A 25,448-nucleotide genomic window follows, 5' to 3' on the forward strand; every position below is an offset into this window, starting at 1 on the left:
CATGGCCGCTGAGCCTGCGTGTCCGGAGCCTGTGCCCCGCAACGGGAGAGACCACAACAGTGAGAGGCCCGCGTACCGCAAAAAAACAAACAAACAAACAAAACAAGCCTCCCTGCCTCTCCACAGCGTCCTGGGGAGAGCTACAGGGAGAGTTCTATGGGGATGTTGACATGATTCTTTTAGGGTCTCTCTCCCCCATTAAATGGTTCCTTCAGAGCAGAAGCATGTCTCATCCATTTATCTCCCCAGTTCAGGGCATACAACAGGTGCTCAATACATATGTGTTTTGAAATTTGTTAAAATTTGCCTTATAGCACAATATGGTCAGTTTTAAAAATGTTCCAAGTGTACCTGAAAATAATTTGTAATCTAAAGTTTTGGCGCATAGTGACTATATATCTGCTTGTTGAATCAAATTTGCTGCTCACGTTATTTAAGTTTTTTATATCCTTACTAATTTTTTTGGAGGGGGGTCTACTGGTTCTGAAAGAGGTATCCTCTATCAGTGAATGATAGCAGCATGTTAAATCTCCTATTATGATAGTGAATTTGTCTATTTTTTCCTTGTAGCTCTGCTGCTCTATATAATTTGAAGTTAAGTGCATACAAAATTTAAAACTTCCTGGTAAATTGGACTTGTTGATATGAAGTGCCCTTGTTTATTTCTACTAACACTTTCGCTTTCAAGTCTACTGTATCTGTTATTATACAATTTCCCTTTGGTTTATATTTGCACAGTATATCTTTCCCAATTCTTTTACTTTCAAACTTTTTGTACCATTATGTTTTATTTTTTTAATAAATTGTTAAAAATTAATTAATTTTAAAAAATAACTGAAAAAGTTAAAAAAAGAAAACTAAGAAGCAAATTCAGTGGAATGCATAAGAGGTGTTCCTTGGGAGAATGCTTTAGGTCTCAGTTCATTTCTTCATAAGATGAACGTTCCCACCAAAAGCATCAGAGTAAACATCATGTCTCATCACTCCTTTCCACTGTTCATACAGCATGCATGTAGGTATAATGCTGATTAATGCAAAAAAATTACAATATTCAATGACTTTGAATAAGCAGTGGAGGAAGCAAATATTTACTAGATTCCATGAATAAAAACCTCTCTGATAAAGCTTATGTGGGAGGATAATGGCTCCAGCTACCTTAGCAAAGGAGGCAGAGTCCCCTTTCCTATGAATAGCTGGGCTCAGGTGTGATGTTGGGAACAACACAAGGCAAATAAATAGCAACTGAGAAAAAAACAAAAACAAAAACACATGTGTGTTGAACTGAGCTGGACCAGGGGAGGTGGAAAGGCAAGCTGTCCTATGTCCTATAGGCAAGGGTTTAACATCCTCTGAATTGCATCCTCCTTTAAAAGCAGATCATGTATGGACAATGAATAGAAGAGGATAAGGGAGACATGAAATTATTTATTGTGCCAGGAGGTTGGGATTATGTGTAACTTTCTCTTATATTATTATAATGTTTCTAGAGTAAATAAAACTGAGGGAAGCGAGACACGGGGCATCTTAAGGTCTTTGAAGGAACCAAAGCTCTCTGCATTTCCCACAGAACCCGACTCCTTGCTCAGCGTTCAGTGAGTTTGACTTGCTTTGCCCTGGAAGCTACAAAGGGTCAGATATATACACGAGACCCATCATCACCACCACTGTGACATCACTCAGACCTCCAATGACACAACAGACTTGACCTACAAAGGAAAGTCTGCGAGGGTCCCCCAAACCCTTCTCTCTCTCCACCCTTTCACACCCTTTTCCTGATTTCTTCAGTATATTTTTAGGACCATATTTTAAAAAGTACTGCTCCCACAACCATCACAGTTCCTCCCTCTCTGATATTAATTAAAAATCAACAGCATGGTTAAGAGAGCTTGGGCTCTGGGTTCAAGGCTGGGTTTGAATTCCTGCTCTTGAACTAGTCATTTGACCTCTTCATCCTTCAGTGACCTCATCTGTTCAGTGGAGGAAATACTCCTGCTTACGGCACAGAACAAGTACTGAGCACCTCGCATGTGCCAGGAGCTGTGCTGGTGCTGACCCCTGAGTGGTTGGCAGAACTGGTTGAGACCACAGATGGAACGACTCACCACACTGCCCCACACAAGTGAGCTCATAGGGACAGCAGCCCTGGGGGCAACCCTTCTGGAGGAGAATATAGCACCACGCGTCAAAAGCCTTCAAAAACACAGACCTTTGACCCAGAGTTCACTTCTTATGAATTTAACTTAAAGAAATAATTAAGAATCTATGCAAAGATTTTGCTACACAGCATTATTTATAACAACAATGACTGGGGGAAAATTAATGTCCAACAATATGGCACTGACTGTGTCAACTGAAATACACTCACACAATGGGAATACTATGCAGACAACAGTATCAATTTATAAGAGTATTTCGACATGAATAGAGGTTCACACTGTAACTGATTTTAAAAAACTGGATGTATAATATGACCTTATTTTTATTTTCTTTTAAATCAAGTAAAGTCTGAAAAGACCTTTGTGCATTCTTGTTATTAAACGTGGGTGTCCAGATCGCCAGGGGTGCTTGTTTACAGAGCAAGTGCCCAGGCCCTACAGCAGACCTACTGAATTAGAATCTCAAGATGAAGGAATATCTGGATTGTAAACAAGGTTCCCAGGCGATTCTGAGGCTCACCAGAGTTTCAGAAACACTGTACATGCCTAAGTGTTAACAGTGGTTATCACTGACTTGTGGGATACCTGGTGATTTTTATTTTCTTCTCTTTGTATTTTCTACAATTTACATGTTTGGAAATTAAAAAGAGATATGACCTGAATGTCCAACAAGGGGTAGTTACGGGACATCGGTACAACAGAATCTTACGCAGCCATGGAAGCATTGGGCGGAAATACACTGATGACATACTGACATATGAAAGAATGTTACAAATCAACACTAAAACATCTATGTAAAGTTTTATACAGAGAGAGGAAAGGAGAGGAGAGGAGACACAGTTTGGCAGGATATTCTTTAAAATGTTAACAAGCCTGTTTCTTAGTGGTGAAATTTTAGGTAACCTTTCTTTTTTGGAACTTTTTCTACCTTTTGAATTGTGTACTATAAATAGGTAACATTTTTTATAATCATCAAAATGTATTCTGATCCTGAAAAAATATATATGTAACACTGTCTTTCTGAGGGCCTTGTGGGAGGGAGGGTTAGTGAAACAGAAAAGGTGCCAGTGCTTAAAAGGGGGAAGAGTAGCCTTCCAGGGAAGGAGAGAACTCAGTGTGACCCCAAAGGGCTTTGTAAACCTTACTAACAAGGCCAATTGTGTGGAGGAGAAGGGGGGATAAAAAGATACTTCAGACATAGATATAGGTGTAGCAATGTGTGGCTTGAGGGTTCCCCGACCAGGGACTGAACCAGGGCCCTCTGCAGTGAAAGCCCGGAGTCCTAACCACTGGACCGCCAGGGAATAAAAATTTTAAATGAACAACAAACAGGGGAAAGATATTTCTTTTTCTTTTCCCCTATTTTTTGGCTGCGGCATGCAGGATCTTAGTTCCCCAACCAGGGATGGAACCCCCGCCCCCTGCAGCGGAAGTGCGGTCTTAACCACTGGACCGCCAGGTAAGTCCCTTGGTTTTGTTTTGTTTTGTTTTGTTTTGTTTTTTGCTGTATGCGGGCCTCTCACTGTTGCGGCCTCTCCCGTCGCGGAGCACAGGCTCCGGACGCGCAGGCTCAGCGGCCATGGCCCACAGGCCCAGCGGCTCCGTGGCATGTGGGATCCTCCCAGACGGGGGCACGAACTCGTGTCCCCTGCATCGGCAGGCGGACTCTCAACCACTGCGCCACCAGGGAAGACCCGTTTTTTTTTTTTTTCTTGTTTTTGTTTTTTGGGGTGGGGGGAGAGATTTCTAACAAATATGGCAAGAAGCTCATATAGGCCAATGAGAAAAATATAGAGACCCAGTAATTTTAAGCCCCTAAGACCTGAACAGATGCGATGATCAAGAATATGTATGAACAGACAATTCATGAAGAAGAAATATCCATGTCTAATGAGGTTATGGAAAAAATGTTTAAAAGCATTTGAAATACTGGTAATGTTCCTATTTGCTGGATCCGACCCTTGGTTACATGGGTGTGTTCAGTTTGTGAAAATTCATTGAGCTGAACATCTGAACATGGTGTGTTCACTTTCCTGTATTTATATTATACCCCAAGAATGAAAAAATTTTAAAGCAAGGCATGGATAAACACAAAATAGAGACTGGGTGGGAGGAACAGGGAGAGAGAGGGAGAGAGAGGGAGAGAGAAGCACATAGGTAGATGTAAGTATTGTAATGTTCTCTGTCTTGGATTAGGTGGTGGGTTCGCAAATGTTCATTATATTATAATGAATACTTTGTTTACAAAATAAAAGAAGACCATGCAGGGAAGCAAACTGGACTGAGTGCCCTGCTCCACCAATCACTAGATATGTGATCCTGGCTCGCAGCCTATCTGGCTCAATTTCCTTATCCGTGAAATAGAGGAATGTGAGGATTAAAAATACAGGGACTTCCCTGGTGGCGCAGTGGTTAAGAATCCACCTGCCAATGCAGAAGACACGGATTCGAGTCCTCGTCCGGGAAGATCCCACATGCCACGGAGCAACTAAGCCCGTGAGCCACAACTACTGAGCCTGCGCTCTAGAGCCCGCAAGCCACAACCACTGAGCCCATGCACCACAACTACTGAAGCCCGCGTGCCCAGAACCCGTGCTCCGCAACAAGAGAAGCCACCGCAATGAGAAGACTGCGCACCGCAACAGAGTAGACCCCACTTGCAGCAACTAGAGAAGCCCGCGCACAGCAACAAAGACCCAACACAGCCAAAATAAATAAATTTATGTAAAAAAAAAAATACAGTGCATGTGGAACTGCCTAATACTGACCCTGGCAGACTATACGTGCCGCAGACTATACGTGCTCAGTAAACATTAACACGGTTTCCATTTCTCTCACTTGTTACAGTGTTATATAGAAACGCCATAAGGTTTTCAAAAAGGAGGAAGCCTTCCAAAAGCTTGTCCCCTGACTGCTACCTTTTTGATTTGCATTCCAATCTTGTCCGTATGGACGGCCATTTAGTACTTACAGAATTTCGTGTCCTAGTGTCTTGAAATGCAAACTTGTATTACAGCGTTCGCATCCTCTCCAGCTGTCCCTTCTGTAAACACTCAGCTGATAAGTGCAAGATCAACAGGTTCGCGTTGGAGGGTCTGTTAATGGAAAGAGCCTGAGGCGGGTGCCTACACCGGTGATCCAGCTCTTGAAGGTGAGAACCCTGAGCACGCCTTCAGGAAACCCCGCTCTGAGGCTGACCTTTCCACACAGGCCTCCTCGCCTGCAAGTAGCGGAAACCCATCGTGCCCCGATCCGGGAAGATCCCACATGCCGCGGAGCGGCTGGGCCCTTGAGCCATGGCCGCTGAGCCTGCGCGTCCGGAGCCCGTGCTCCGCAACCGGAGAAGCCCGCGTACCGCAAAAAAAAAAAAAAAAAAAAAAAAAAAAAAACAAGAGGGGGCTTCCCTGGTGGCGCAGCGGTTGAGAGTCCGCCTGCTGATGCAGGGGACGTGGGTTCGTGCCCCCGTCTGGGAAGATCCCATATGCCGCGGAGCGGCTGGGCCCGTGAGACATGGCCGCTGAGCCTGCGCTCCGCAACGGGAGAGCCCACAACAGTGAGAGGCCCGCGTACCACCAACAAGAGGGGCAGGCCTGGAGTGGCTAGGGAAAACTGTAACCAGGGTCTCAGCCAGCCTGGGTCTCAGTGCCACCTACCCCGAACCCACGTTCCACTCTCCTCTCCTGGAGCCAGGCTGTCCCCCCTGTGCTGCACCAGACCCTGCAGGGCTCCCTTCGCGCCTGGGAAAAGCCCGCCCTGCCCCCACGAGACTCTGATTGGCCCCGTGGGGTCACGTGCTGCAGGCTTGGACCAGTTAGGTGATGGGAGTGGACGGAGGGTGCGACTGGAATCACTTGGTTGGACAGAGAGAAAGTTGTCCTCTGCCACCTCATTGCTGCAAATTACAGACATGCTAAAAAGAAAAATCACCCCTGTTAAATAATCAATACATAATATAACAGAATATGACATAACTTCTATTAAATTTTGGTGTGATCTTTACCAATTTTACCTTGTCTATGCCTCATATACAAGTTACATTCATTTATCTATCACATACACACGCACACCCAAATGTTTTTGAGTCTTGTTTTTGTACTTAATATTTTAGAAAAAGGATTTCTCTGTATCTTTTAATTTTGTAAAAACCATTTTAATGGCTGTATGCTATTTCATGATGTGATATACCACATTCCATTTACTCATTCCCTAGCTATTACTGCTCTTCAACTTGTAAGCAGATTTTTCTTAATTATAAATATTGACCATATTGTTACATCCATCTTTGTTGGCACTTTGGAGGCATATCTTGCCTTTTTTTCTTTTTTTTTTATTGCTAGTGATTTAAAACATTTTCCAAAGGCGTATTAGACATTGGTGTTCCTTCTTTGTGAATTCTGTTCCCAGCTTTTACTGGCTCATGTATTCTAATCTTAGATGCCTGAAAACTAGTGGAGGTTCCTGTGTTTTTCTCACTGGCCTATGTGAGCTTCTTGTCGTAACTATTCCAGACATCTCCTCCCTGTTTGTTGTTCTTCTAAATTCTATGTGTGACTCCCTCTGGTTACAACTTCTCCCACTAAGGGTAACCGCTCTCCTGACTTCAAACGGCATAGGTCAGTGTTACCCTCTTTTTTGTATTTTATGTAGATGGGATCATATGGTATGAATGCATCTGGCTCAATATTTTTGTGAGCCTTAAACTGTCGCATGTGGTCGTAGGTTGCTCATTCTCATTGCTGTATACTGCTTAATAGTGTGGAGCCACCATAATTGATCCATTCTGTTGTTGATGGGCATTTGGGTAATTTTCAGTTTGGGGCTAGTTTTCAGTTTGGGGCTATTATGAATAGTACTGCTGTGAGCAACTTGGCTTTTTTAAGAATATAGTTTAGGGACTTCCCTGGTGGCGCAGTGGTTAAGAATACACCTGCCAATGCAGGGAACACGGGTTCGAGCTCTGATCCGGGAAGATCCCATATACTGCGGAGCACCTGGGCCCGTGAGCCACAACTGCTGAAGCCCGCGCGCCTAGAGTCAGTGCTCCGCAATAAGAGAAGCCACCGCAATGAGAAGGCCGCTCACCGCAATGAAGAGTAGCCCCTGCTCGCCGCCGCAACTAGAGAAAGCCCGCGCGCAGCAACGAAGACCCAACGCAACCAAAAATAAATAAATAAAAAATAAAATAAATTTGTTTTAAAAATTATTAAAAAAAGAAAAGAATATAGTTTAGGGACTTCCTTGGCGGTCCAGTGGTTAAGACTTCGCCTTCCAATGCAGGGCGTGTGGGTTTGATCCCTGGTCGGGGAGCTAAGACCCCACATGCCTCTCGGCCAAGAAACCAAAACATAAAACAGAAGCAATATTGTAACAAATTTAATACAGACTTTATAAATGGTCTACATCAAAAAAAATCTTTAAAAAAAAGAATATAGTTCCGTAGGTTATCTACTAAATACAAAGGAGAAAAGGTACTTTTTTAGTGGAGAGATCTGGTAGACATCAGATGAACCAATCGATCAAAGCCAGCATCACCAATAAGGGAACAAACTGACAATGTGATACAACGGGAAGGACACATTTGTGTCCCACCCCTGTGGTTTTCTTTCCAAAAATGTTTAACATAAATTTAAAGATTAAACAATCAGACAAATTCAGACTGCGAACACTCTACCAAACATTTGATGCCTGAAGTCATCAAAAATCCAGTGTCATAAAAGACAAGAAGGCCAACTATTCTAGATTAAGAGAGGCTGAAGAGACACGACACCAAATTGAGTCCTAGACTTAAACAATAGCTGACATTATTGGGACAACTGGAGAAATTCAAACACGAACCACATATTAGAAAAAACTATAGTATCTGTTGTATTTCTTAGGTGTGATTACGGTATTATGGTTTTATAGGAGAATGTCTTTGTTTTTACTTGATACATGGTGAAGTATTGGTGTGAAATGTCACGTCTACAACTACTGAAAGATTCACCACACACACACACACACACAGTGAGGTAAAGCAAATGTGACCAAGGATCCTCAGATCCTTAGAAATGAGGTTAAGCATCTATGAAGTTAGAAAATCCTTTCCTCAGGGACCAGGACTGACTGCAAGGCCGTTTCCTGTTGAATTCCTATTTGACCAAACTGGTCTGACTCAATGCTGTTCCCTCTGCAGTCAGACAGGTTCCCAACCCTGTGTCTGAGATTTCAAAGCAGTCTATTGCTTCCATCTTCCTTCTAACAAACTTAAAAATTGCACCTAAATTGAAATCAGCACACATTTGCCTCTAGAATGTTCCTCTACATTTGCGGCTGGGGAGAGAGGTTGCTCTTAAAATATAAGCTTCAGGAAGGTAGCATTCATGACTGGCTTGTTCACCATGGTGTCATCAGCATCAAATACCACGCCTGGCACATTGTCAGTGCTCGGGAAAACAAAACAGTTAACCAAATGAATGAGAAAATGCATGTCAGTGATCAGACATGCATCTTCACTTAATTATTACCCGTGTGTGTATATTAGTTTGTATGATTGCCTTGTGGTCATGATCACTTTCCTTCTTAGATATATTTCCATGTACTGGCATTAGTTCTTTTTTTTTGGCCACACTGCTGCACCTCATGTGGAATCTTAGTTCCTCGACCAAGGATCGAACCTGCATCCCCTGCATTGGAGGGGCAGAGTCTTAACCACTGGACCACCTGGGAAGTCCCTGGCATTACATGTGTCGTTATATTCTATATTTGTCATTTAGAACTACGTAAATTGTCCATCGTGTTAAGATTCTTGATTAGCCATGCTCTTGTTGTTGGGCATCTAGATGGTTTCCAATTTGTTTTGCTACTATAAATAGCACTTCTATGAACATTTTTTTTTTCTCTTTGGGATTAATGCCTTACAAATTCCCCAAGTGGAATTATGAGGTCAAAGGAGATGAAGTCTTACATATCTAGTTTCTTACATCTTGTCTGAAAGACTGAATGCTAAAAAACTGAACTAATTGGGGCTTCCCTGGTGGCGCAGTGGTTGAGAGTCCGCCTGCCAATGCAGGGGACACGGGTTCGTGCCCCTGTCCGGGAAGATCCCACATGCCGCGGAGCGGCTGGGCCCGTGAGCCATGGCCGCTGAGCCTGCGCGTCTGGAGCCTGTGCTCCGCAACGGGAGAGACCACAACAGTGAGAGGCCCGCGACCCGGGGGGGGAAAAAAAAACCAAACTGAACTACTTTACGTGCTCCAGTCATACATATTAGTTGCCTCGCAGCTCTGCCAAGATTAGGTTTTCTATTTTTACTAGTTTAATTACATATTTTTTAAAGTTGATTTCCTTAATTTCTAGTGATCTTTGCACTTTCTACATGACAACCTGCCAGCTGAATTTTCTCATGATCAGCTGTAAATTGAAACTAAAAATGTTAAATTATAATCCTGTTGTCCAATACCATTTACAAGTACAGATTCATTTTCCCATTAGTGTGTTGCTTCTGGTGTGTCTTACATTAAGTTCTTATAACAGTCTAAGTCTACTTTTGAAATGTATTCTGGTCCACTGGACTTTTTTTCTGTTTATTTTAATTCAATGCCATATGTTTTTCATGATTGTGACATCATCTAAAACTCTGGAAACTCATTGCCTTTCTACTACTACAAACTCATTGCCTTTCCACTACTACAAACAAAATTCTCATCACAAGAAAAAAACTTTGTAAAGATGTGAGGTGATGGATGTTAACATTGTGGAGGTCATTTTGCAATACATACAGATATCAAATCATTATGTGTACACTTTAAACTCAATACAATGTTATATGTCAATTACATTCATTAAAACTGGTGGTGGGGGGAGCTCTTTGGTTAAGAGCTGTCTTTTTTTGTTTGGTTCAATAAATATTTACTAAATGACAGTGTCCAAGGCTGGAAGCTGTGCAGGGTTGACAAAGCCCTGCCCCAGAGGTGCTCACAGTCTGGGAGGGGAGGAAGGGGCTCCACCAGGCAGGCGGCAGCAATGAAATGGAAAAGGAGTCTGGGGAGAAAGTCTACTTCCAGCTGAGGCTGCAGGTATGAGCGGGGACCCAGAGCCACACCTGCGGAGCCAGGCGTTCCTGGCCAAGAGAAAAGCGGGAGTGGGGGCTTCACTGGGCAGGACTCAGGGCATCTGAATTTGACTTGCTCAAGGGTTTGAAAAGAAAGGCTGGAACCTGACCATGGAAGGCCTCAAATTCTCAATTCAACTCTGTTCTGTTGGCGATTAAATCCGCCCTCTTGGATCACATATCTGGCAACAATGTGGGCTCTGGACTGAGGATGGAAGCCAGGAGGCAGAGACTGCAGATGCAAACCACATCACAGAGGCCAGAGGGAAAGAAAATTTTCAAACAGTGTCCATCAATAGGGAAGCAGCTTAAAAAAAAAAAAAAAGAACAGTACATCCTTCCTACCAACTACTGAGCACCATTAAGAATGGCACAGCTCTGAAGCCATTGGAAATGCCATGAATATTATTAAATAAAATGTATTGTATTATACAGTATAAAACGTGGTTCTGTTTGTGTAAAAGGAGTATTTATATGGGTGTATATGCATAAAGAACGGAAGATTACGCCGTTTAAAAAACTACTGACAGTGGTTACTGTTAGGGTGCGTGTGGAGGGAAGGGAGGACCTCATTTTTTACATGTTACCCCTGTATGGTCTGACCGTTTTCCACCGAGCATGCATCATTAAAACTGAGGCTATCTCAGGGTAGTAGCCTCAGTTTTAATGATGCATGCTCTAATGGACTTGAGGATATGGGGAGGGGGAAGGGTAAGCTGTGACAAAGCGAGAGAGTGGCATGGACATATATACACTACCAAACGCAAAATAGATAGCTAGTGGGAAGCAGCCGCATGGCACAGGGAGATCAGTTCGGTGCTTTGTGACCACCTGGAGGGGTGGGATAGGGAAGGTTGGGAGGGAGGGAGACGCAAGAGGGAAGAGATATGGGAACATCTGTATCTGTATAACTGATTCACTTTGTTATAAAGCAGAAACTAACACACCATTGTAAAGCAATTATACTCCAATAAAGATGTAAAAAAAAAAAAAACTGAGGCTAACAACAGCACCCATGCTGCAAGGTGAGGCCTGCCAAGGGGCACTGCCTTGAGTAATTAGGAAGCCTAATTACCAGGACCGCTGGGAGGCAACTCTTCAGGAGGCAGGTTACGGTGAGGCAGGATGACTGGCGGTTCGGTGTGCACTGAAAGGGCAGAGTCCAGGGAACTCAGCTCTGAAAGGAAGTTTAGCTGAAGAAGCTTCATGATGAAGAGAAGCAAAAAAAGGAGGGAAGTAAATTGAGGGGCCTAAGGGGTAAGGACAGCTGAGGATGGATTTTTTTTTTTTCTTTAGGATTTAAATTTACTTTCAGAAAAAGTATGGTTACTTTTTGGCCCTTATGGTATGTCATCAAGCAGTAAAGGGTTATCAAAGACCTACTTTGATTAAAAATAAAAGTGGCTGCAGTTAGGGCTTTGTATGTTGAGGATTGTGTTTCTTTCATGTTTAAGTCCCTTGATATTCATGTTTTCTCTTCCTAATAATAATAAAAATAGCAATAATTTAATATTGTTTGTTAAGAAGTGACTGTGTCCAGCACTGTACCACGTAACTCATACATATATTGTCATTTCTTACGATATCCCTACGAGGGGCTATTATTTTATTTTTCCCATTTTACAAATGAGGAAACTTGAGCCTCTGCCCGAGGTCACGCAGCTGGCGAGTGGCATTAATTACAGCCCCACCGACCCTGTCGGGATTTACATCTGATCCTGAGGAGGCGGGGCGTTCCCAGCCACGCCCCCTCCAGCCTCAGTCTACAGTGGGGAGCGCCGTGTCCGCCTCCCCTTCCAAACACTTTCTGAGGATGTCGGGAGAAGCTGGGAAACTGGCTTATTGTTTTTCCCTGTAGGAGCTCCAGGCCCACCACGGCAGCCTCTCACCATGTCCTTCACTTCTAGAAGGAAGAAAAAGAGAAAAAAGGCAGCCCCTCCCTTCTGGGGTTTACCCCATGTTCGCCCTCTGTGAGCTTGTGTCCCTTTAGCCCAGGTGAGCCCAAGAGGCGGTGACCAGGACCCCTCGGTGTCCTTCTCAGGATCCTGAGTCTGGAAGGAAGGGGCAGTGGCAGCCAGGCAAGAAGAGAGGAAGGGCATTCCAGGCAGAGGGAGCGGTGTGTGCAAAGGCCTATGGGAGGGCGAGCAGTGACGGTTCAGGGAGGAAGGCGCAGCGCGCTAAGGGGGAGGGCAGGGAAAAGGCGTGGGCGGCTGGGTGACTGGGAAGAAGCTGAGGTTTCAGAGCCATCATCCTGCAACACAACCAAGGCTTTTGCGGGGGCAGGATGCACAGTCAGAGGTACTCAAGTGGGGCGGGGAGAGCTGAGGAGAGGCAGAGAGCCTGGGCCCAGCCAGGCAGGATGGAAGGAGTCTACACGCTCAAGGGGCTCGGGAGAGGGGACAGAGGCGCCAAAGAAGAGGGGGAAGGGCAGGAAAGAAACTAACCACTGGACTTGCACATGGAGCCACAGGTGGGGGACCAACCCAATGTGTCCTCTAAGGCTGGAGCTGGCTGATGCCACAGATGCCACTACACAGCCTTCATTCCCTCTGCCTTTTCAGGACACAGCCCCTAGCTGAGGAGTGACTGGGATCTGCAGTGCCCAGGGTGAGTTCCAAGAGCTGCATCACTGCTCAAAGGCCCCCCCCACCCCAGATTTATAGGATCCAGTCATAGGAAAGCGGCACCCCGTCATCTCGTGAAGGACTAAACCGGAAGGAACACTTCCTGTCAGCAAAGCCCAGGCCCTCCAAGTCCAGGGACCCCCACAGGGGGTGCAGGGGAGGTGGGCTCACAAGAACAGGCCGCAGTCACTCCTTCCCGCAGCACCGCACAGGCTCGGTAAACATCCTGTGACCGACTGGATGAACAAATACGAATCCCTGACCGCAGGGAAGCGGGGCTCCTCCTCCATCGGGCCCCTTCAGTCCCTCAGGAGCAGGCACCTCAGACCCCCGAGGATACTGAGGGGGGCTCCGTCCCTGCGTCTGGGGCCCCTGGGGCTGGGGAAGAGACAAGCACCCAGACAGCTGGGGTGTAACAGAGGGCCGCCCCCTTCCCGGGGCTCCTCTCAGGGGGACACATTGAGAGGATGTTCTGACGGACTTGGGGCTTTGGGGGAAAGCCCCGAAAGCAGAATTTTCCACCTTTCCTAACACACACTCTGGTAAAGTTCATTTTATGGAGACGCACTGTGGTCTGGTACCTAAGTGCTCAGGCTCAGGAGCCACACCTGAATCTCGCTTTCGCCTCTTTCTAGCTGTGTGTTCTCGCGCACACGACTTAACATCGCTAGTCTGTTGACCGGCAGTGTGTGAGATGGGTGATGACACATCCCAGGGTTGTGAGAGGCGGAAGAGCCTTTGTCCTGCAGTATGCCACACAGCGCCCAGAGCATGCAGAATGGGAGCCACTGCTGTTACCACTTCATCCCTCTGAAGGGTGCCACAGGGTGCCTATCTAACGCTTAAATGAGTGGTGAATCCACACGAATGCTCTTCTGAGAAGTCCATGGTGCTTCTGAAATCATCTCACCGGCCCAAACCAACCCTACCCTGCAGGCATCAGGAAACCGATGAGATTTCCCTATTGTGAACAATGGGGACCAAGACCCTGGCCTCCTCCTCCCCTGCCTGCACCCTCACCTCGTCCAGGTCAACCCAGCAGAGGACTGGATCTCAGCACTAACCGCAGCTCAGCCAGGCACTATCTCAGCCCTGGCAGCTCACAGAAGGCAAGCGGCTGGAGAAAGGATGACTGGGTGGAGGGGCAGTATGAAAGCTCTCAGCTCCATGACTCACCAGGATCTGGGCCAGAAGCGCAGGCCATCTGTGCGGCTGACTGGCAGCAGCAGCAAGTACCTGCTGCCTTTCCAAAGGGGCGCCTCCCTCCCTGTCCTTCAGACAGACAGCAGGGTCTGTCCCCACAGCAACCCGTCCTTCAGACAGCAGGGTCTGTCCCCACAGCAAGATCTCCCAAGGTCTCCTCACTCCTGGACCTGGATATCTGATGCCTGGGGCTCCCAGCAACCCTCTTTCCAATCTGCACCTCATTCCTCTGGTCAGAAGCTCCCAGGGGTTCTCCAGGGCTCCCCACCGCCGGCCAGCAAGTTGCTCCCACACTTTGGCCTCCCGGAAAGCTGGCCAGTTTCCTCTTCGCTCGAGCTTCTCCCCCACCCCACTCAGGAGCTCTCCACCTCAGCCCAGCAAGCTTCCACAGAATCCCCGCACCGTCCAGGCTGCCTTGCCAGCCTCGCCCTCTCTGCTCCCCTCCCCGCGTCTGCAAAGCCTGGTCCCTCCCAGCCTCCCTCCTGAAGGCCTTGGTGACCCTGTGCCCCACACAGTTTCTTCGGCTTCTCCAAGGACGCAGCTTACACCTCCCCTGTACCTTCCCTCCTCCCCAAGTAGTTGGCTCAGCATGGAGCAGTGAAGGATACAAAAATGCATCAACACTGCAATTCACAAAGAGGTCTTCCAGCCACAAGCTTTGCAGGGCACCCCTCCGGGTACTCCACAGCGGGTGGAGAAAAGATGGACTCTGCCATTCCACACCAAGAAGGCGCTGCTGCCCTGCTGCCCCCAAGGGGCTCTGCGGTGCCCCATCCTCTCCCCTACTGGTGGTCAGAAAGCCACCACGTGCACGTCACCCCCAGGGTAAGTTTCACCCCGGCAGCACTGGCCTGCCAAGCCGAATCCTATCTCCCACGAGCACTTCCTGGGGCCATCTGGAGCCCGGTGCTGATAAATTCTTCCCAGTGACCACCTAATTCGTCAGGTACAGGGGGATGAGGAAAGAATTCGGCTAGAAGAGGAGTATTCTGGGCAGAGGGAACAGGGCAGGGACAGTACCTGCAACAATTTCAACATCCTCTTGCTCAGCTGCTGCTCTGGATACCAGGCTATCCCCGCCCCACCCCCGCCCTCATTTCCAGCTCCCCTCCATCCACCCCTGCCCACACCTAAGCTTCTCTGGGGTGATCAACGCATTGCCCTGGGGACTGGCCTCTTGGAGGCTATGGGGGATACAAGCCCAGGGACACAGCCTGAGGAAGGGCAAGCGGGGCCTGGAGGAGACGCAGAGGCAGAGGGCCACTCCAGGCATCCTCCCTGACCTGGCCTCTCACCAGACATTTCCAGCTCCCTCTGTCAAAGGCTCCATAGGGGAAAAGGCCGAGTCAGCACTCTGGCCACAGCTCTCCCAGGGCCTGGCTTTACAATGTGCTCTGGGGCTCTTGGAATAGCCATGCTCCTCCACCCCTCCCACCCAGCCTGCCTTCACAGAGGAGTGAGATGCAGGGAGGCAGGGGAACAGCCTGGACCTGCAGTGGATAGGGAGGTACTTCCTGGTTTGTGTTTGCCTGACATTCAGTTCCGGGTGGGTCTGGAATTCAGCAGAGGGTCTCTGCCCGGTGTGAATATGCATCACCCGGCCCCCACCTCTCCCATCGGCACAATCGGGCACAATCAGGGCAGATACGTGTCTTGGTCGCCTACATCACGCCATCAGTGGGGCAGGCCAAGCCAGCAAGCACTGGCTGTGGCTAGAGGCCCCAGATCCTCCATGGCGCTGTCTGGACTTGGCACAAAACTGCACACGCTGCACTAACTGTCCCCTTTCACTCAGCCCCCTCCCCAAATGAAACATAAAGCAAGACCAAGCTTTACAGGCCCAGCAATGGGGCTGTAATAACCACACTCCCTGGCAGCTCCAGCTCTGACTCCTGCAAGCCCCCCAGGAAGCAGATCTTTCCCTTTCCCTCTGGAATTCCTGGTGAGAGGTTTGTCTGTCCCCACACTTCACTGTCATCCTTTGAAAGACCAGCAGAAAGAATGCACAGCTTCTGGTTTTTGTTTTCTGTCGGGTGGGTTTTTGCATCTTTAGCAGCTTTCTTGCCGCCCAAGATCTGTCCCTTCTGGAGGGGTGCCAGCTTGGCCAGAGCCGCCCACACAACACTACACCACACACACACGCATACGCACACCGTGCCCAGCCTGTCGCTGCATCCTCCTGATGGCACAAAACTGCCCCACAGTGCTGCGTTCAACTGGTGCGGATGCCGCATGCCACAGGCTGTCCTTGAAGACAGTGTGGAAAAGAAAATACAAACATCCCCGAGGTGCCGGTAAAGGCAAACAAGCCCTTACGAATAATTCAAAAACAACAGTAATGCATCGGTCCTGGAGCAAAGCAAGGAGCCCGGCCTGGAGCCTCCTCTGGTTTCGTCGGACGCGCCCTGCCTGTCCCCGGGCCCAGGGCAGGGCCGGCGCCGGGTGGTCCCAGAGGGCGGGCGCGGGGGTCCTCCCGGAGCCCGCCCTCTTCCTCCGAGGCGGCTCGAGACCCCCGGGCTCCCCTCCCCCGCCGCCCGCCACATCTGGTTCCACTCAGGTCCTCCCCCCACCTCCAGGCGCGCTCCTCCTCCCTTCTCCCCCGCTTTCAGAAAAGCGGAAACGATTTTTTAAAACCCAGTCACACACGCACACGCGCGCGCGCGCGCACACACACACACACACACACACACACACACACTTACTTCTGGGGAAAAAAAAAAAAAAAGGAGGGAAAAGTCGGGAGAGGCCCGCTCCCCGGCGCTCCCCCCGCCCGCCCCCGAAGTTGGCCAAGTTGGCAGCGCCTTACCCGAGAGGGCAGCGGCGGCGGCCCCGGGGCGGCCGAGGTGCAGACCCCCGAGGAGCAGGGCGCAGCGCAGCAGGTGACGAGGCCAGGGCGCGGGGGCCGGCCGGCCGGGCCCCATGCCCGCGGCGTGGCGCTAGGGGACGCAGGGACCGAGGGCGCACGGGCGCGGCGCGCGGTGGCGGCCCCGGCGCTGGGCTGTGGTGACCGCCCGCGAGGGGCTCGCGTCTTCCTCCGGGTCGGGAAGAAGTGATGCCTCCCGGGGCGAGGAGGGGAGGAGGAGGGAAGGAGGCAGGCCGGGCGGAGGGAGGGCGGAGGGAGGAGCGCAGAACCCGGGAGGAGGGTTTGAGGGGCAGAGGGGAAGGGAAGCGGGCAGCGTGGGAGGGGAAGGGGAGGAGGAGCGGGCGGGCGCGGGGCCGGGGCCGGGGTCCGGGCCCGAGAGAGAGCGCCGAGAGGGAGAGGAAGGGGAGGCGGGAGAGAAGGATCCGCGGGGTCGAGGAGGACCCCGGCGTGCACTCTTTATCTCACTCTCCGCTTCCCTGTCTCCCCGCCTCGCCTTCCCTCTCTGTCCGGGCCTGGAGCCCCAGACGCTGCGTCACAACTCCCCGGCTGGCGCGGGCGGGGAAGCAACTGCAAAACTTTCAGCAAACTTCACCGCGTGGCGGGACGTGGGCTGCACCGCCCGACTGGGCGGGGCGGCGGCGCGCGGCTGACCCAGGCGGCCAGACCCCGGCCCCTGGAACCCCCTCTGTCCCGCCTCTTTCTGCCCAAGTCTCCAGCCGCCAAGCGTCCGCTACCTCCGCGCCTAGGAGGACCCTTCCCCTGGTCTGAGGGGGAAGGGGCGGAGCCCAGGGCTCGGCCACCCAGGCGAAGATTGGGGGAGGAGGAGGCACGGTCCCTGTGCCCTGTGCGGGAGGGCAAACACTTGCAAGTGTTGTTTTAGCATTTGCGTGTCCCGCGTGTCTGCGTCTCTGGCGCAAAGCGGTGTTAGTGCTTTTGCTAGATGGGGCTGTATCCAGAAACCCTGGTAAAATCCGTCCACTGGACGTCCCGGAAGACAGACAGACATCACTCTCACCAGCAACCTGACTGCTGACGGGTCGCAAAGGACCAAATGGAAATTTCATAAAAGAGAAGACAAGCCACAGCTATTTCGTATTATGCAACAGGTCACTGCAGCGCAGAGCACTGAACTGAGAGGATGTTAAGAGTCCAGCCCCACCTCTGATTCCCTGAGCGACCTTGAAAAAGTTACTTGGGACGTCTGGGCTCAGAGCCGGCCTGAGACATTTAGACACCCTAATGCGAAGAAGATTCACATTCTCCCACCACGAGTAATCAAATAAAAACACTATGAAACTGTAATATAAATTTTGTTTCCTGTACTGGCCACTTCAGTGCTATTTTTGGAAATAACAAATTCAATGTTTTTTCTTTTTACTACCCTTGCCTTGGGTAAATCTTTCCCCATCGCTGCAATGAGGGTATGGGGCCAAATATGCTCACTAGCTCTTTCCATCCCTGCTGGGCTGAGATTCTTTGCAAATATCGACCTAGAGGCTGCAGGACCCCAAAGTGAGCGCCCACTAAAATCCCCTAGAGTCCCCTGGGAAGATTCCTACTCTCCACACTTTGGCCCTAAAAAATGGTTAGCAGTCAGGCCAGCAAAGCCCTTGGCACTCCACAGCTAGCTTGGGCAGGTCTGACAGACCTAAGTCCCTTCTGGTGACTGCCTTCACTGCCCTTTAGCACACATCTTGATGTGGCATGTCCTGGGATCCCAGCGCTCTGCGGGTTATTGACCACGCTGGGGCTGCCTCCAAGATCATCCTCTTGGTGCCCCCTTTCTCACATTATTTACAAGGGGGTTCAGGATTTGCCAGCTTCAGCTTCAGCTTCAGCTAAGCTGCCCTTTCTTCCTGTCTGAGCAGCTAAAACACAGGAAGCGTCTTCTCTAAGTCATCTGACAGGCTTCTACCTGCTTGCTTATCTCTGGATGTGCTGGCCACAGTTCTCACCAAGGAGTCCCCTTGCCGCTGGAAGGGAACTCGGGCAGGGCTCCCAAGGAGCCCTCCAAATTCTGGAACAGGGTTGGATCTCTCTTCCCCACCAGCCCAAGCAGGTTTGGGCATTCCTCCCACCAGGAGGGCAGAAGCTGACTACCTGACATCACCAGTGAATCACGTGGGTCCAGAAAGTCCACCACTGGCCAGCACGGTGCCCTGAGCGCCCAGTACCCAAGAGATGCTCTCATTTCTTCGTTCACCATTCAACAAGCACTGGTGGCTAGCCCTGGGCTAGCTGCTGGGGAACAATGACGAGCAGAGTCGCAGTCCTAGAAGAGTCTTGTTTAGTGGGGAAAATGACACAATTTTTGCCATATTCCAGGCAGAGAAGACTGCCACGAAAGGGCTGAGGAGCACGGAAGTATGTTGCGCTACTAGGAGGGGCAGATGTTTGTTCAAGTCTCTGAGGCCCTGTTCTAGTCTCTGCCGAGGGTGAGGCTTCCTACTCCAGCATGCCAGGGTTACGCATTGTATTCTGCTGATCGTCTGGGCCCACATCCGTGGCCACCATCTGTCTTAGATCTTCAGCTTGCAGGGCAGAGAGCCAGCGACGTCTGGGCGATTCTCCCTGTGGAGAGTCCAGCCCAGTCCCCCACCGCTTAAAGATCTTGTGCAGGATCAGTTGTCAGTGGAAGGTGGTCACAGTCTGCAGGAGTGTTGGGTGTTGTGAGGAGGTTGGGGCTTTCAGAGGGACCCCCTCATCAGCACCCAGAACCTCATCTACTTCCAAAGAAGGGTCAGTGTCCTCTGTGCCTACTGCCTCCTCACCGTTCCTGTTAAAGCTCAAACAGCCATTTGTTGAGGGCCTACTGTGTCCCAGGCATCAGGCTAGATGCTGGGGACTTAGCCAGTCCAGGAGATTTTTGCCAAGTTGATATTCACTATAATGGAATCGATACTGAGAAATGGCTCTCCCTCAGCAGCAAAGGCACTGTGGGTCTGCTGATCTCATCAGAACCAGTTTAGAGGAAGGAGCACAGACTTTGGAGTCAGAGAGACCCGAGTTAGAATCCTGACTTTCCCAGTTACTTGCTTTGTGACATGCGGTGAGTTACTGAAGCTCTCATTGAGGTCACAATTCATATTTGGAAACGGGGTAACAATTCCTATCTTGTCCTGAGAATGAAATATTTTGTGCAAAGGGAGGGCATGGCCCCTAGATAAAGACATTCAGGAAACGTCAGTACCCTCCCTGCTTCCCATCTTCCTCTGCTGTTTGGACATCAGGGTTATCTCCCTTACTCCCTACCCTGCACCCTGCCTACCTTTCGACCCCACCCCACCGGCCACGAGAGCTGCACAGGTCAGTTTGATCAGGATTGCAACACGATGTTTTCCTTTGCCTGAGAGAACAAGACAACCTCCCCACCTGCTCTGAACATCTCCATGTTTAACTGTACGTAAAAATGGTGTTCTGAAGTGTAAACTAAACCGGGTAGAAGCAGCTCTCTGCCCGCTTCTGCTGGCCAATAAACACATGTCCAGAAGTAGTGGGACGAGGCCAGGCCTGGGGGTCGGACTTGAGCTGGAATTCCAGTTCAGCCACCCACTATCCAGGTGCCCTCCAGGCAAGTCACTTCCCTTCTGAGTCTCAGGAGCCCTTTGACGTACAAGTTATGGGATCATTACTCACTGTGCTTAGGGTTCCTCTTGTATTCGTCTCTTCTTCCCTGGTTCTGGACCTCAGCAGCCTCTCCAGCCAGAGGGTGCCCAGGGGAGCAGAGCCCATGGACACTCCTGGCAGCCGGGCCTACAACAAAAGCTTAGGAGAAAGGAACACAAGGCAGGAAGAACGCAACTGGATGGCCAAGTAGAATAGGAGAACATAAATAAAGGAAAGAGGGACTTCCCTGGTGCTCCAGTGGTTAAGAATCCACCTTCCAATGCAGGGGACGCAGGTTTGATACCTGGTCGGGGAACTAAGATCCCACATGCCACCGGGCAACTAAGCCTGCACGCCCCAACTACTGAGCCCACACGCTCTGGAGCCCACGTGCCACAACTAGAGAGAAGCCTGTGTGCTGCAACTAAGACCCGACGCAGCCAAATAAATATTTTTTAAAAAGAGTTTGATCAACTAAAGGCTCTGGCTAATTAGGTGGCAAAATCTGATGAAAGAAAGAAAAAGAAAGGGAAGAGAAGAGAAAAGAAAAGAAAGACAAGGTCAGTCCTTACCTGAGGCAACTAGGCTAAGGCGGTATGAGCCCCAAGGAGCATCTAAAATTTTCCCCGCCCTGCACCTTTCCAAGCCAGGGGAAAAGTCTGGCCAAGCCTGGGGCTGGTCTGGGCAGATCCCAACCCTTCCGCCTTCTCCCTGGGCTCCTGCACCTCAAACCCTTGGCTCTCCACTCAGGCAATCTGCCCTTTGAGTCCCCCCTTGTCCGCAGCACTGAGGACCAGAGACGGAAGGAAGAAGGCAGGCTTGGGGTTCAGACACACCCAAGTTTCAAGGTTTGGCTCCACCTCATCCAGCTGCATGATCTTGGGACAGTTAACCTAAAAGAAATATTATTTCTCCCAGGACTTCCCTGGTGGCACAGTGGTTAAGAACCTGCCTGCCAATGCAGGGGACACAGGTTCGAGCCCTGGTCCAGGAAGATCCCACATGCTGCAGAGTAACTAAGCCCACGCGCCACAACTACTGAGCCCGCATGCCACAACTACTGAAGCCCGCGCGCCTACAGCCTGTGCTCTGCAGCAAGAGAAACCACCACGATGAGAAGCCTGCGCACCGCAACGAAGAGTAGCCCCCGCTCACCACAGTTATAGAAGGCCCGCGTGCAGCAACGAAGACCCAACACAGCCAAAAATAAATTTAAAAAAGAAAAAAAAATTTTCTCCAACATCCACCTAACTGGGAAAGTTTATGGCTGTCTGTCTTCTCCTGGTCTACCCCATCATGGCCACAAATATAACCTAAAAACAAGTCTGCCCACTTTCCCTAGGTTCTTTCCTTTACTCCCTCTTATTGGAGGACACTGAGAAGGGCCCTCCACTCCCAAAAGGGCCGCTGAGTTTGTATCCACTCACTTCGAGCCCGAGGCCTGGATTAGAAAACTTCCTTTGAAGGGACTCCAAACCCCAGCTTTTTCTTCCCCAGGGAACAGGAGATAATCACCTCATGACCCCTTCCAGGAAGCAGGGCATGCAGACTTCCTCCCCATCATCTCGTCTGGATGTGCCTCCCAGGTGGAGGAGTCACCACAGTGATGCCCACAGCTAACAGCAGGGCCCCAGAGCAAGCTCAGAGCAGGGGGCTTGCAAATCCAATGCCTCCAGGATCCTCACTGGCTCCTGTGTCTCCTCAGGAGGCTTCAGCAGGTCAGAAACAAGCTGGCCAATGGAGGCTGAGAGAGGGGTAGAGGTTGGCCTGAGGCACCGCCACAAACGGGAGGGGGCGACAGAGCTGAGCTGAAGGACGCAGTTCCCAAAACCTTCCTTCTACTGCCCTGCCCAGCTGGTGCCAGAGCAGGCAGAGAGGGATGTCGCATCACCCTGTCTGCTCTACGGGGCGCTCTCCCAACCTGGAGGTGCAGGGCCTCTTAGCCTGTCTCCTTGCACTGAGGACAGGGCAAGCCAGGAATCGAGGCCTGCTCTGCTCCACAGCTCTGGCTGGGCCAGCAGCTTCTGCATCCCTCTCTTCAAGAGGTCACCTGAGGCTTCAGGAGGGAGCTCCTGACTCCCAATTCCTAACTCAGGAAGGACAGGCAGGATGAGGTTTTCTCCAGTCTCCGAACTTGACCCTCCGAATGCAGGGCTGGGCCCAGTTCCTGCCCACAGTTTTGTGTGGCCCTCCCTGATCCTGACCAAAGGCAGAGCCTCCCCTGGCGGAACAGAGCCCCGCATGCAGGTGGCTGCACCCAGCTGGCCCGGCACCCACACTCCAGCTGCAAGAGACCGGCCAGACCCTTCCACAGCCCCCAGCGAAGCAGCAGCAAGCACAGACTGGGGCACCAGTGGCTGGTGACCAGCATTTTTAAGATGAAGTCAAACGGTATCAGTGCACTGCACGTGAGCCAAGCTCTAGTCTGGGAAATGTGCGTTGGGTTGAGGTGTTAAGGGTTTCTTTTTGTGGCTTGCCATCAAAGAAATTTGAAAAATACTGCTGTTGAAGACCTGGAACCAGCTACACAGTCTCCCTGGCTGTCCCTGCCCAGCTCCGATCTGCTCACTCCCTGACCAAAGACCTGCATCCAACACACTGCCCCGACCTCCTCCTCGGTCTCTCATCAGTCTCTCACCCCAACCTGTCCAGCCCAACTTCCCCTTCCAGGAACTGTGCTTCAGCAGGCCGACGACCCGATGTTCCTTTAGCCATGCCCTGGGCTCACACACACACACGACAAGGCAGAGAAGTAAGGGAGAGTTGTTCAAGGTGCTGTGAGAGCCCAGAGAAAGGAAGGCTGCAGAGGACGCTTGAGCTGAGTTTTCAAAGATGCTCAGATGACCAAGTCCTGGAGGCATGAGAGTGCAGGGAGAGATCTAGGCATGACAGACACTTCATGGCAAGAGCACAGAATGGGTGAAGGACCCTTTGCTGCGAACACTGCCCTTCCTCACTCTCTTTCATTCTGCCCATTCTTCAAAGCCCAGTTCAACGCCATCTCCCGAATCCCCAGGCACCTCATCTCACTCTTACAGAATTCATCAGCTCCAAGCTTACATTTATTACATGTAGCTACTATATGATAACGCAGGAGCCAAGTCTGATGTACCTTTTTACATCCCACACAGCCTAGCCTAACGTATTAGAAACAGAAAGCTCTCAAGAGAAGTGTTTTGAGTGGATGCATGAAGTTTAGAGCTGTGACAACTGTAGCTCAGAGTGTGTGAGTGCCTGGCCCAGGGTCGCAGAGCATGCAGTCTTCACTAGGAGCTCTCCTGTTGTCTTGTTTTATCAGATACCAAAACCAGGTCCAGTTTTGTCTGGTTCACGTGGGCTGAGGAGCAGTGTTAGCATTAAGGTTGTGGGGAGGGTTCTGGGTGTCTGTAGATGCGAAGAAGCAATGGCTCCTGAAATTAATTTGTAGGGAAAGACCTTCCTTTTCATGCACGCCCTTCGCTTAGGGCACAGGGCTGAGTCTGACTCTAGGACAGTCTTCCTTCTAGAAACAGGCCAGGGCCCACCTGCACTGGAGGGCCCTCTGTGTCTTGCAGACACCTCTCCAAGGGCCCCTGTGACGCAGAGGAGGCATCTAGCAACACCCTCTCCTTTTTACTTTTTCAGTTGCTGAAAACATCTTTACATCTCTCACCCCCTTCAAGACTTACAGCGACCGTGAGCAGTCAAGGCAAAGGGACTGATTCCCACTTGTCAGTTAGGACACAGGGACAGGGAGTTACAGAATTTTTCACTGCCTCATCTACAAAGCAAGATGACACGATAAGAGGGCTTAGGGAACCTGAGGCAGGAATGTTCTGGGAAACCATGGCCCCTTCTTCCCACCTAACTTCACTTCTAGCTCAGGACAGCAGAGGCAGGGCTGCTGCCCAAGCCAGCTGGGTCTCCAAGTAGATTTCTAAGGGCTAGCCCTGAGGTAGGGGTTACTCAGTGAAGGGAGCCCCGGGGCAGTGGAACCCAAGATTAGAGAAAGATATGCTTCCGGCTGGGCGCCAAGGTGCAGCCTTCAGCTCCAATGCTCTCTGCCCCAAGATGGCACTCAGAGAATCCACCTCACAAAATGTTCAAGCCTGCAGTCCCTCCCCTTTGATCCTGCTCCACCTACCTACTACCAGTCGCCAAATCAATCTGGGCTTTGGTTTCCTCATATATAACATCAGCGAGATGCTTCTATGAAGCAACACAGCTGAGGAACTTCTCTGCAAAGTAGCAGTGCGAAAGCCCCTTCTGTTTGCTGATACCTCCTTCTGCAGCTCCTCCCCCAAGCTGCCTTGGGGGTGCAAAGGCTGGGACAGCACAGGAGGCCACCACAGTGGCAGGCTGTGCCTGGAGGCCAAGGAGGTTGAGGTTACCACAGTTCTCTGGCCAGGCACTTACCGCCACACCCAGGCCTGACCGGTGGCCTGCCGCTCTCTGACCCCTGCACACCACGTGGTCTCTTGCCCAGCACCACACACGCCCCCTCCGCCGGCCAGCCTGTCTCAGGCCCTGCGAGGTTCCCCGGCACAATAGAGCTCTTTATTCCTTGCCCCTACCATGTCCCAGACCTGCTCCCGGGCCTGCCTGTTTTCCTAGCCTCTGGCAGGTTCCCCCAACCCACCCACAGAGCTTGGCATCGGCCAGAGTCCCACCTCCTCTCCCCACGATCTCTCTGCAACTCTCTCCTCCCCAGAGCCCTTCCAAGGAGCTGCAGATCAGCCCTAGGATCTCCTCAGCCCGGATCCAGATTACCAGGCTGGATTCATAAGCAGACCCAGGTCTCAATCCTCCTGCAGCCCTGGACCCCTCAGATAAAAGAAAAATGTGATAAATTAATTCACAAGAAGGAACTGATGAGTTGTTACATATATCTTAAGAGAAGGCCAAAGGTAAGAAGCTTTGCCTGAAGG

The 25,448-nt window shown here is 50.4% G+C and overlaps 1 protein-coding gene across 5 annotated transcripts in view; it reads right to left on the reverse strand.

The window, feature by feature from the left end:
* The window catches only part of MRC2 (mannose receptor C type 2), a 54,725-nt gene extending 37,254 nt beyond the window's left edge, over positions 1–17,471 (reverse strand). Inside the window, exon 1 of one of the 5 annotated variants that reach the window (XM_049701642.1) lies at positions 16,879–17,471. In XM_049701642.1, the coding sequence (XP_049557599.1) occupies positions 16,879–16,993 (115 nt within the window). In that variant the 5' untranslated portion in view covers positions 16,994–17,471. The remainder of the gene's footprint in view (positions 1–16,878) is intronic. The other 4 variants (XM_049701641.1, XM_033438929.2, XM_012535141.3 and 1 more) reach the window with 4 other exon arrangements.
* Between the last annotated feature and the right edge of the window lie 7,977 nt (positions 17,472–25,448).

Source organism: Orcinus orca, chromosome 19 (assembly GCF_937001465.1).
Source record: "Orcinus orca chromosome 19, mOrcOrc1.1, whole genome shotgun sequence".
Classification (NCBI taxonomy): Eukaryota; Metazoa; Chordata; class Mammalia; order Artiodactyla; family Delphinidae; genus Orcinus; species Orcinus orca.